The sequence below is a fragment of the Brassica napus genome, chromosome A4 (assembly GCF_020379485.1).
Source record: "Brassica napus cultivar Da-Ae chromosome A4, Da-Ae, whole genome shotgun sequence".
Taxonomy (NCBI): Eukaryota; Viridiplantae; Streptophyta; class Magnoliopsida; order Brassicales; family Brassicaceae; genus Brassica; species Brassica napus.
The window spans coordinates 21,579,462-21,593,135 of record NC_063437.1 but is presented as its reverse complement, the minus strand read 5'-3'; the positions used below and the strand labels follow the sequence as shown (position 1 = coordinate 21,593,135).

General features: G+C 27.7%; 1 protein-coding gene across 1 annotated transcript; it reads left to right on the top strand.

The window, feature by feature from the left end:
* The first annotated feature begins 81 nt into the window (after nucleotides 1-81).
* LOC106392018 (AT-rich interactive domain-containing protein 1-like) lies at nucleotides 82-3,171 on the top strand. Its single transcript, XM_013832785.3, has 3 exons — nucleotides 82-572; nucleotides 953-1,761; nucleotides 2,078-3,171. The coding sequence occupies exons 2-3, from the start codon at nucleotides 961-963 to the stop codon at nucleotides 2,816-2,818; spliced, it is 1,542 nt and encodes a 513-aa protein (XP_013688239.2). The 5' UTR covers nucleotides 82-572; nucleotides 953-960; the 3' UTR covers nucleotides 2,819-3,171.
* The last annotated feature ends 10,503 nt before the right edge of the window (nucleotides 3,172-13,674 follow it).

Sequence of the window (13,674 nt, the reverse complement as noted above, 5' to 3'; positions counted from 1 at the left end):
GTTTAAATAATATTATTTTTTGATCAAAACAGTTTTTTATAATGATATGTTATTCCAATATTTTTGATCTAAGCTCTATCATAACAAATAAGAAAATTAAATCTGTTCTTTACGAAAATTAGATGGTTCAAAAATTGAAAATGATAAATACAATGTTTTAATAAATTATTCCGAAAAAATCTATAAATCCGAAAAGCTCTATAGCTCTATGGCCGAATTTAAGAATATAGGTCTAAAATATTTTTGGATTAAATATATACAGGTTTTTTCGATTTCGGGCCGGCCCGATTGATATCTCTAGTGGTTTGTTAGTATTTAACACAAATTCTGGTTTGGAAGTGTTTAACCCAACCTGTGGGTCAACAATTAACTAGAGTTAGTATATTTTTTTTTTTGACAGCTATTATCTCTATATATAGATTTGATGGTGGTATGGTCGCCCTCATTTTCCAATACGTTTCGTATAAAAAAAACCGTCGGGCTTCCTTTAATAAAAGTATAAAACAAAACATTTCTCTTACATTTCTTCTTAATACCAGCAATAATCAAGGAGAGAAATTAACAGAGAAAAGGTTAGTGATTTCACCAAAAAAAAATTATAATTAATAAATCTGATCTCTGCAGTTTTTTTCTTCTTTTCATTGTTGGGCGATTTTCGATTTCGTTTACAATTAAGTAACCCTAATTTCGTGGGGAAAAAATACATGTGATTTTGAGGAATAAGGGGTCTGTATATTCGAAAAGTTCCATTTTAGACCCTAAACTTCTTCTTCGGTCACCATCCATCAAAATTCAAACCTTCCAAAAATAGAAACTAATGGCGGGTCTTCCAAAAATGCTCTTCGATTTCTTGTGTTTCCCGCTAAAATAAAAACCCTAGTTCATAGATTACGATTCTTCAGCTCCCAGATCCATTTGCTTCTCTTTTGAATCATCGCTTTGTTTGTTTCAGGGCTGTCAATGGCTGGATGGTCGATGGTAGTAGCAGACGAAGATGCCGCCGCCGCCGCCGCCGTCGATTTCTTCAAAACTCCGAAGAATCTCGAATCGAATAACTCTCCTGAAGCCGTCAACATCAACGATCTCGTCTCCTTGTTCCATCGCTTACTCGAATCGTTCCTCGTGGAGTTTTGCTCGGCGGATAGTTTCCGACCTCTTCCTCCGATGACCGGCGACGGGAGAGTCGTCGATTTGTTTAATCTTTTCCTCAGTGTTAGTCGCAGAGGCGGGGTTAGTGCCGTTTCGTGGGATGAAGTAGCTCAAGAGTGTGGATTAGGGTTGGTTAACTCAGCTTCTGTGAAGTTGATTTACGTTAAGTATCTCGATGCACTTGCTCGTTGGTTGAACAGAGTTGGTAGCGATGATACTAGTAGCTTGGAGTTGTCTGGAATCTCAGATGGTTTGATGTGTAGGCTTAAAGATTTTTTATGTGAGGTGAAAAGGAAGTATGGTACTGCTTCAAGGGAGGTAGGAGCTGAGCTTCAATGGTTTGTATCTAAAACTAAGAGAAGTTATGATGATGATAAGAAAGTTATGAGCCTTGACTGCTCTTTTTTGCCTGGGAAGAGAAAACGGGAGTGTCCTTTGGAGACGTTGGAATGGTTAAGGGAGGCTGCTAAGGATCCATGTGGGATATCTATTGGTCGTGTGCCAGATAGATCAAAGTGGGAAGCTTATGGAAGTGAAGAGCCGTGGAAGCAGCTTCTTCTGTTTAGGGCTTCAAGAACAAATACTGATCCGGCTTGTCAAAAGATTTGGCAGGTGTGTGTATATATAGTTTGCATTTGCTGTTGTTGAAAAAGTCCCATAGGTTTTAAATGCACTAAGTTTCCAGCTTTAAGTGATTATTCATTTTTGAGTCATTAATTGCATGTCTTAAAGCATTTTAAGGAATTGTTAGTAGCAACTTAGGTAATGAGAATGGTTTAGTACCTGGGATGAGAATTATCTATGATGTTTCATTACATAGGTTGTGAATCTTGTGTGATTGAAATGGAATCTGTCGTCTCTGATTTCACCACTGTTCTTCGATTGTTATGCCATTCAAGGGTTGTGATCATTTGCTTGTATGTTTCAGAGAATCCAGAAGATGCATCCATCTCTGTATGAAGACAGTGCTGGACCTAGTTACAATCTGAGAGAGAGACTCAGATTTAATGAGAGTGGCTCGGCTTCAGACAGTTCAGATGAGGAGGATAGACCATGTGCTCGAGTTGGCTCACAGTTTCAGGCTAAGGTACCTGAGTGGATTGGCGTCAACACCGAAAGCGATCCAAAGTGGTTGGGCTCTCGGGTCTGGCCGCTGAGCAAAGAACAAAGCAACAACAATCTTCTCATCGAAAGAGATCCTATTGGGAAAGGAAGACAAGATCCATGCGGTTGCCAGAACCCAGGTTCTGTTGGATGTGTCAGATTCCATATCAACACAAAACAGGAGAAACTGCAACTTGAACTTGGCTCAGCTTTCTACATGTGGTGTTTTGATTCTATGGGTGAAGGCACTCTGCAATATTGGACGGACTTAGAACTGAAGAAGGTGAAGCTGTTGATGACTTCTCCACCTACACTTAGCGCATCTTTCTTCAGCGAGCTCAAGAGTATTCTTTCTTCAAAGAGCAGAGAAGAGATCGTGAGCTACTATTACAACGTGACGCTTTTGCAGTTTATGGCAAATCATAGTAGAATGACTCCTGGTGAGGTAGACAGTGATACTGATCAATACTACAACCTTGCACCAGGGAATGGAGATCAAACCATGGAAGCAAACACATCTCAGAAGCATGTCCTGCTTACCCCTAAGAAAAAAAGGCGTCGATAGAGAGGAGCAGTCCCATTTTTGTTCTTTCCCTTTTTGGAGGCATATCTATTGGCATTGAAACTGCTTTAAACTCGTTGGACGAAGGGTTCATCAATCAATCACATCGGCTCTGCAAATTCTGGTTTTGTTTTCTATGGTAGATACTTCCATCTCTCCATTGTTTTGATGGTGCTGCAAGAGTATTTTTTTTTTTTTTTTTTTTTTTTTTGTGGTTGGCATTGCTTAAAAGGTTTTGTCAAAACTTTTGGGTACAGTGAAATTTCGGATTGGTTTGGTGAATACAACAGAGGCAAAATGTAATTGCAATTTTTTTGTTTTGTTTCAAATGGTAAAATGATGAAATGTTTACCAAACTTCCATGATTTCGAATCCCTTATATATTAATTGAGGAACATTTGAAAAGATGTAACTTCAATTTTGTATTAATTAAAAGAGACCCAAATGCATAGGTGTCACTCAATTAGGTAGTCAATTACATTCAATTGAAAAATAAGTAGGTCCACATTCGATTTTTATATGTTGTTAGATATATAAGTTGGTTAAACTATATGATATAATGATATGATATGATATTTTCTTTCCTTAAATAAAACCTACAGAATTACCATAAATGACTAATATATATATGACAATTAATGAGTTTAATAATACAGATTTGATAACAATGTATATCTCCTCCATCATTTTTTGTTTAATTTTATATTATTAAAATAAATTAAACAATCAAATTAGCTGTAAAAAGAAAATTTAGATTTTTTCGTATATGTTATATTTTGAATTTTTAAAAACGATAATAAATGACTAAAACTATTAAAATTATTATGTTAAAAATTAATGATCAATGGTTTAACATTTTTATTATAAGAAGATACACATGATTTTAAAACCATATGAGTAAAAAATATCATTTAATAATAAAATAAATATATATATATATATATATTAAACACTATATACCATAAGATTACATAAATATTTTAATATTAAAACTTTCAATGAATTTTCAAGAACATTTATAAATTATAAACTTATTAAAGATTTCAGATTGAAAATTTTGTTATCGATGATTTAAATATTTTGTTATAAAACGATATGAACGATCATAGAACCGTATGATTATAAATTCTTATTTAATAAATAACTATACAAAATATACTATTCCTAGAAAAATAGGTTGGTCTATCTTAACTTATATTACACTTTTTATTAAACTAACTATCGAATTGATAAATAACGTACCAAAAAATATTTTGCACTTTCCTTAAATAAAAGCTACGAAATTACCTAATATGATTAACGTATATGTGAAAATTAATTATAATGAATAATAAATATTTGATAACAATTTTTGTATCTTAGTTCTTTTTTTTAATTTTATATTATTAAAATATATTTAAAAATCACATTAAATATATAATAAAAACATTTATAATTTTTCTTATATGTTATATTTTGAATTTTTCAAAACGTCTATAAATTATTAGAAATTTGAAGATCCCCACTCTGAAAATTTTGTGATCCATAGATTTTTTTTTGTCATAATAAGTTACAAATGATCATAAAATTGTATTAATATGAACTTTTATTTAATATTATAAGAAGATACACATTATTTTAAAACCATATGAGTAAAAAAATATCATTTAATAATAAAACATATATATTTATATATATATATATAGATTATACTATATACCATAAGATTACATAAATATTTTAATATTAAAACTTTCAATGAATTTTTAAAAAACATTTATAAATTATAAACTTATTAAAGATTTCACATTGAAAATTTTGTTACCGATGATTTAAATATTCAGTTATAAAATGATATGAATGATCATAGAACTGTATGATTATAAATTCTCATTTAATAAATGACTATATAAAATATACTATTCTTAGAAAAATAGGTTGGTCCATCTTGACTTACATTATATTTTTTATTAAACTAACTATCGAATTGATAAATAATCTACCAAAATTTTTTTTGCACTTTCCTTAATTAGAATCTACGAAATTACCTAATATGATTAACGTATATATAAAAATTAATTATTATGAATAATTAATATTTGATAACAATTTTGGTATCTTAGTTCTTTTTTTTAATTTTATATTATTGAAATATATTAAAAAATCACATTAAATATATAATAAAAACATTTATATTTTTTCTTATATGTTATATTTGAATTTTTTAAAACGTCTATATATTATTAGAAATTTGAATATTCCCACTCTGAAAATTTTGTGATCAATAAATTATTTTTTTGTTATAATAAGTTTCAAATGATCATAAAATATAACGCATATGAATTTTTATTTAATAAATATTCAAACTAAATAATATATATATATATAAACACTAATGATTTAAAGCAACAAGATTGGCTGATCAATTTAGTCGTCCAGTTGAAATCTTTCAAAAGTATGTGAAAGACTAAAATCAAAGTACATATGGATTTAGAATAGTAGTTATATTTTACTAACCAAATACCGAAAAAACCGAACCGAACCGAAACCAATCCGATATCCGGATTGAACACCCGTAATCCAAATGAAGCCAAACTATTGTTTTATTCTCCAAAATATAATAAAAATAATAACTTAATCCCGCGCAAGGCGCGGGTCTTATCCTAGTACACCATATTACTTGAAATCTCTCAATTAGCCCACTTTATTTAAAGAAAAAAAACTCACACAAACTAAGTTAAACTCATTAGTCGTTTATTTGGCATATCATCACAATGCACCAGTTTATATATGGTTTTTGTGTTGTTCTGATAACCTTAAACCAGTTTATATATTAAACTAGATGATAATATCTTTTGAAATTTCAAACACGTAATATTGAATAAAATAGGAATGTTGGTAATGTTAATTGGTTTTGCATGTTGACACGTAAATATTTTTTAGGAAAGATATCTTAACTTATTGTCTTCACGTCTTGTAAAGTTTATTGCACACGTTTCTTTTTTTTTGTAAAATAACTCTTATCTTCTTTTTGATTATAGAAAAATATCACCCAATCGACTAAAAAGATATTTGTAATATATGTCACATCACTATTCATAGAAAATTCTATGTTGTATTTGTAATCGCTTACATATTAATTGATATATTAATTGAGAAACATTACAACATTGTTTTGTAGCCACGTGTCACCATATAATGAAATTCAGAATTCTTAAAAAAAAAATAGATTGGTCCATCTTAACTTATGTTATACTTTTTATTAAATTAATTATCAAATTGATAAATAGTATACAAAAGAATATTCTCGCATTTTCCTTAAATAAAAGTTACAGAATTACCCAATTAATGATTATGAATAATAAATATTTTATAACAATTTTTGTATTTTAGCTATTTTTGTTTAATTTTATATTATTAAAAGATATTAAACAATCACATTAACCATATAATAAAACAAATTAGATTTTTTCTTATATGTTATATTTTGAATTTTTTAAAACGACTATAAATTATTAAAAATTTTAAAATCCTACTTTGAAAATTTTGTGATCAATGGCATAATTTGTTTTGTTGTCTCTGTTTTTCAAGAAAATATCAATTTTGTAGTGGTTGTTCCATCGATTTAAGTTGTATTATGAAGTTTTATTAGATATCGAGTTTCTATCATAGTCTTTCTCCTTTATTGCATTTTTGTTTATTCCTAGAGCTCAGAACATGCTGGATGATTCGTTGGCAAAGAATGTCTTGCGCACTGCTCGTCTGTACTAAACTCTTTCTATGGTTAATCAATTTGGTGTTAAAAAAAATGCAGTATTATCAAGCTTTACTAAATTAATTGATAAAAAATTATAACGATTTCCATATACTATGAAAGAGAGTTTAGCATACATTAATACAAATGTAGAATATGGTTAAATTTTTTAAACAACACAAATGATTATATGCTTCAGTATATAAAGTATTTACCGAAAACTTAATATTTTCGTAGGGGGTGGTGAACACATAGATTTTGAGAAAATTTCAAAAATACGAAAATATTGTTTTAATGCATAGTTATATCATGCAGTAATATATGATGATGTTCAAAGAGGTTTAGAGCCTTTGTTGTCTTCATTTTTCAAGAAAATAGCAATTTTGTTGTGGTTATTCTACCAATTTAGGCAATATTATGAAAGTTTACTAAATTATTTGATAAAAAAATTATAACGATTCCCATAGACCATGAAAAGGAGTTTAGCATACATTAATACAAATGTAGAATGTGGCGAATTTTTTTAAAACAACACTAATGATTATATGCTTCATTATATAAAACATTTACTGAAAACTCAATATTTCCGTAGGGGTTACACATAGATTTTGAGAAAATTTCAAAAAATATGAAAATATTGTTTTAAATGCATAGTTGTATCCTGCACTAATATATGATGATGTTCAAAGAGGTTTAAAGCCTTTCTTGTCTCCCTTTTTCAAGAAAATAGCAATTTTGTAGTGGTTATTCTACCGATTTAGGGAATATTATGAACTTTTACTAAATTAATTGATAGAAAATAATAACGATTCCCGTATATCATGAAAGAGAGTTTAACATACATTAATACAAATGTAGAATATAGCCAAAATTTTTAAACAACACTAATGATTATATGCTTCAGTATATAAGGCATTTACCAAAAATTCAATATTTTCGTAACGACACATAGATTTTGAGAAAAAATTTGAAAAATATGAATATAATGTTTTAATGCATAATTGTATCCTTCACTAATATATGATGATTTTCAAAAAGGTTTAGAGCCTTTGTTGTCTCCCGTTTTCAAGAAAATAACAATTTTGTAGTGGTTATTTCACCGATTTAGGCAGTATTATAAAGTTTTACTAAATTAATTGAGAAAAAACTATAACGATTCCCATATACCATGAAAGAGTGTTTAGCATATATTAATACAAATATAGAATGTAGTGAAATTTTTTAAACAACACTAATGATTATATGCTTCATTATATAAAATATTTACCGAAAACTCAATATTTTCGTAGGGGTTACCACATAGATTTTGAGAAAATTTAAAAAAATATGAAAATATTTTTTTAATGCATAGTTGTATCCTGCACTAACATATGATGATGTTCAAAGAGGTTTGTAGCGTTTCTTGTCTCTCTTTTTCAAGAAAATAGCAATTTTGTAGTGGTTATTCCACCGATTTAGGTAGTATTATGAAGTTTTACTTAATTAATTGATAAAAAAATTATAATGATTCCCATATACCATGAAATAGATTTTAGAATACATTAATACCTATTTAGAATGTGGTGAATTTTTTTTAAACAGCACTAATGATTATATTTTTTGGTATAACACAAAGATTTTGACAAAATTTCAAAAATATAAAAATATTGTTTTAATGCATAGTTGTATCTTGTACTAATATATGATAATGTTCAAAGAGGTTTAGAGCATTTGTTGTGTCCATTTTTCAAGAAAATAGCAATTTTGTAGTGGTTATTCCATTGATTTAGGCAGTATTATGAGTTTTTACTAAATTAATTGATAAAAAGATATAACGATTCCCATATACCGTGAAAGAGAGTTTATAATAAATTAATGCAAATGTAGAATGTGGTTAAAAATTTTAAACAACATTAATAATTATATGCTTCAGTATATAAAATATTTACCGAAAACTCAATATTTTCGTAGGGGTTAACACATAGATTTTGAGAAATTTTTTAAAAACATGAAAATTTAAAAAAATATAAAAAATTTCAAAAATATGAAAATCTTGTTTTAATTCATAGTTGGATTCTGCATTAATATTTGATGATGTTCAAAGAGGTTTGGAGCCATTGTTGTCTCATTTTTTCAAGAAAATAGCAATTTTGTAGTGGTTATCCCACCGATTTAGGCAGTATTATGAAGTTTTACTAAATTAATTGATAAAAAACTTATAATGATTCCCATATACCATGAAAGAGAGTTATCATACATTAATACAAATGTCTGTGGAGAAAAAAATTTAAACAACACTAATGATTATATGATTCAGTATATAAAACATTTACCAAAAGCTCAATATTTTCGTAGGGGTTAACTCATAGATTTTGAGAAAATTTCAAAAAATATGAAAATATTGTTTTAATGCATAGTTGTATTGTACAATAATATATGATGATGTTCAAAGAGGTTTTGAGCCTATGTTGTTTCTCTTTTTCAAGAAAATAGCAATTGTGTACTGGTTATTCCACCGATTTAGGCAGCATTAAGAAGTTTTACTAAATTAATTGATAATAAAATTATAACAATTCCCATACACCATGAAAGAGAGTTTAACATACACTAATACAAATGTAGAATATGGTGAAAATTTTAAACAACATTAATGATTATATGCTTCATTATATAAAACATTTACCGAAAACTCAATATTTTCATAGGTGTAAAACATAGATTTTGAGAAAATTTCAAAAAATATGAAAATATTATTTTAATGCATAGTTGTATCTTGCACTAATATATGATGATGTTCAAAGAGGTTTGGAGCCTTTGTTGTCTCCCATTTTCAAGAAAATAGCTATTTTGTAGTGGTTATTCCCCCCGATTTAGGCAGTATTACGAAGTTTTACTAAATTAATTGATAAAAAAATTATAACGATTCTCATACACCATGAAAGATAGTTTATCACACATTAATACAAAGGTAGAATATGGTAAAAAAATTTAAACAACACTAATGAATATATGCTTTGGTATATAAAACATTTACCGAAAACTCAATATTTTCGTAGGGGTTAACACATAGATTTTGAGAAAATTTCAAAAAATATGAAAATATTGTTTTAATGCATTGTTGTATCTTGCACTAATATATGATGATGTTTAAAGAGGTTTGGAGCTTTTGTTGTCTCCCTTTTTCAAGAAAATAGCAATTTTGTAGTGGTTATTCCACCGATTTAGGCAATATTACGAAGTTTTACTAAATTAAGTAAAACAAAAACTATAACGATTCTCATACACAATGAAAGAGAGTTTATTATACATTAATACAAATATAGAATATAGTGAAATTTTTTAAACAACACTAATGAATATATGCTTCGGTATATAAAACATTTACCGAACACTCAATATTTTCGTAGGGGTTAACACATAGATTTTGAGAAAATTTAAAAAAATATGAAAATATTGTTTTAATGCATAGTTGTATCTTGCACTAATATATGATGATCTTTAAAGAGGTTTGGAGCCTTTGTTGTCTCCTTTTTTCAAGAAAATAGCAATTTTGTAGTGGTTATTCCACCGATTTAGGCAGTATTACGAAGTTTTACTAAATTAAGTGATAAAAAAATTATAACGATTCTCATACACCATGAAAGAGAGTTTATCATACATTCATGCAAATGTAGAATATGGTGAAAAATTTTAAACAACACTAATGAATATATGCTTCGGTATATAAAACATTTACCGAAAACTCAATATTTTCGTAGGGGTTAACACATAGATTTTGAGAAAATTTCAAAAAATATGAAAATATTGTTTTAATGCATAGTTGTATCTTGCACTAATATATGATGATGTTTAAAGAGGTTTGAAGCCTTTGTTGTCTCTCTTTTTCAAGAAAATAGCAATTTTGTAGTGGTTATTCCACCGATTTAGGCAGTATTACAAAGTTTTACTAAATTAATTGATAAAAAAATTATAACGATTCTCATACACCATGAAAGAGAGTTTATCATACATTAATACAAATGTATAATATGGTGAAGTTTTTTAAACAACACTAATGAATATATGCTTCTGTATATAAAACATTTACCGAAAACTCAATATTTTCGTAACGGTTAACACATAGATTTTGAGAAAATTTCAAAAAATATGAAAATATTGTTTTAATGCATAGTTGTATCTTGCACTAATATATGATGATGTGTAAAGAGGTTTGGAGCCGTTGTTGTCTCCCTTTATCAAGAAAATAGGAATTTCGTAGTGGTTATTCCACCGATTTAGGCAATATTGTGGAGTATAACTAAATTAATTGATAAAAATATTATAACTATTCCCATATACCATGAAAGAGATTTTAGCATACATTAATACAAATGAGGAATGTGGTGAAAATTGTTTAAACAACACTAATGATTATATTCTTCGGTATATAAAACATTTACCGAAAACTCAATATTTTCGTAGGGGTTAACACATATATTTTGAGAAAATTTCAAAAAATATGAAAATATTGTTTTAATGCATAGTTGTATCTTGCACCAATATATGATGATGTTTAAAGAGGTTTGGAGCCTTTGTTGTCTCCCTTTTTCAAGAAAATAGCAATTTTGTAGTGGTTATTCCACCGATTTAGGCAGTATTGTGGAGTTTAACTATATTAATTGATAAAAAAATTATAACGATTCTCATACACCATTAAAGAGAGTTTATCATACATTAATACAAATGTAGAATATGGTGAAAATTTTTAAACAACACTAATGAATATATGCTTCGGTATATAAAACATTTACCGAAAACTCAATATTTTCGTAGGGGTTAACACATAGATTTTGAAAAAATTTCAAAAAATATGAAAATATTGTTTTAATGCATAGTTGTATCTTGAACTAATATATGATGATGTTTAAAGAGGTTTGGAGCCTTTGTTGTCTCCATTTTTCAAGAAAATAGCAATTTTGTAGTGGTTATTCCACCGATTTAGTCAGTATTACGAAGTTTTACTAAATTAATTGATAAAAAAATTATAACGATTCTCATACACCATGAAAGAGAGTTTATCATAAATTAATACAAATGTATAATATGGTGAATTTTTTTAAACAACACTAATGAATATATGCTTCTGTATATAAAACATTTACCGAAAACTCAATATTTTCGTAGGGGTTAACACATAGATTTTGAAAAAATTTCAAAAAATATGAAAATATTGTTTTAATGCATAGTTGTATCTTGAACTAATATATGATGATGTTTAAAGAGGTTTGGAGCCTTTGTTGTCTCCATTTTTCAAGAAAATAGCAATTTTGTAGTGGTTATTCCACCGATTTAGTCAGTATTACGAAGTTTTACCAAATTAATTGATAAAAAAATTATAACGATTCTCATACACCATGAAAGAGAGTTTATCATAAATTAATACAAATGTATAATATGGTGAATTTTTTAAAACAACACTAATGAATATATGCTTCTGTATATAAAACATTTACCGAAAACTCAATATTTTCGTAGAGGTTAACACATAGATTTTGAGAAAATTTCAAAAAATATGAAAATATTGTTTTAATGCATAGTTATATCTTGCACTAATATATGATGATGTGTAAAGAGGTTTGGAGCCTTTGTTGTCTCCCTTTTTCAAGAAAATAGGAATTTCGTAGTTGTTATACCACCGATTTAGGCAGTATTGTGGAGTTTAACTAAATTAATTGATAAAAATATTATAACTATTCCCATATACCATGAAAGAGATTTTAGCATACATTAATACAAATGAGGAATGTGGTAAAAATTGTTTAGACAACCCTAATGATTATATTCTTCGGTATATAAAACATTTACCGAAAACTCAATATTTTCGTAGGGGTTAACACATAGATTTTGAGAAAATTTCAAAAATATGAAAATATTGTTTTAATGCATAGTTGTATCTTGCACCAATTTATGATGATACTTAAAGAGTTTTGGAGCCTTTGTTGTCTCCCTTTTTCAAGAAAATAGCAATTTCGTAGTTGTTATTCCACCGATTTAGGCAGTATTGTGGAGTTTAACTAAATTAATTGATAAAAAAATTATAACGATTCTCATACACCATGAAAGAGAGTTTATCATACATTAATACAAATGTAGAATATTGTGAAAATTTTGAAACAACACTAATGAATATATTCTTCGGTATATAAAATATTTACCGAAAACTCAATATTTTCGTCGGGGTTAACACATAGATTTTGAAAAAATTTCAAAAAATATGAAAATATTGTTTTAATGCATAGTTGTATCTTGCACTAATATATGATGATGTTCAAAGAGGTTTGGAGGCTTTGTTGTCTCTCTTTTTCAAGAAAATAGCAATTTTGTAGTGGTTATTCCACCGATTTAGGCAGTATTATGAAGTTTTACTTAATTAATTGATAAAAAAATTATAATGATTCCCATATACCATGAAATAGATTTTAGAATACATTAATACCTATTTAGAATGTGGTGAAATTTTTTTAAACAGCACTAATGATTATATTTTTTGGTATAACACAAAGATTTTGAGAAAATTTCAAAAATATAAAAATATTGTTTTAATGCATAGTTGTATCTTGTACTAATATATGATAATGTTCAAAGAGGTTTAGAGCATTTGTTGTGTCCATTTTTCAAGAAAATAGCAATTTTGTAGTGGTTATTCCACTGATTTAGGCAGTATTATGAGTTTTTACTAAATTAATTGATAAAAAGATATAACGATTCCCATATACCGTGAAAGAGAGTTTATAATAAATTAATACAAATGTAGAATGTGGTTAAAAATTTTAAACAACATTAATAATTATATGCTTCAGTATATAAAATATTTACCGAAAACTCAATATTTTGGTAGGGGTTAACTCATAGATTTTGAGAAAATTTCAAAAAATATGAAAATATTGTTTTAATGCATAGTTGTATTGTGCAATAATATATGATGATGTTCAAAGAGGTTTTGAGCCTATGTTGTTTCTCTTTTTCAAGAAAATAGCAATTGTGTACTGGTTATTCCACCGATTTAGGCAGCATTAAGAAGTTTTACTAAATTAATTGATAATAAAATTATAACAATTCCCATACACCATGAAAGAGAGTTTAACATACACTAATACAAATGTAGAAT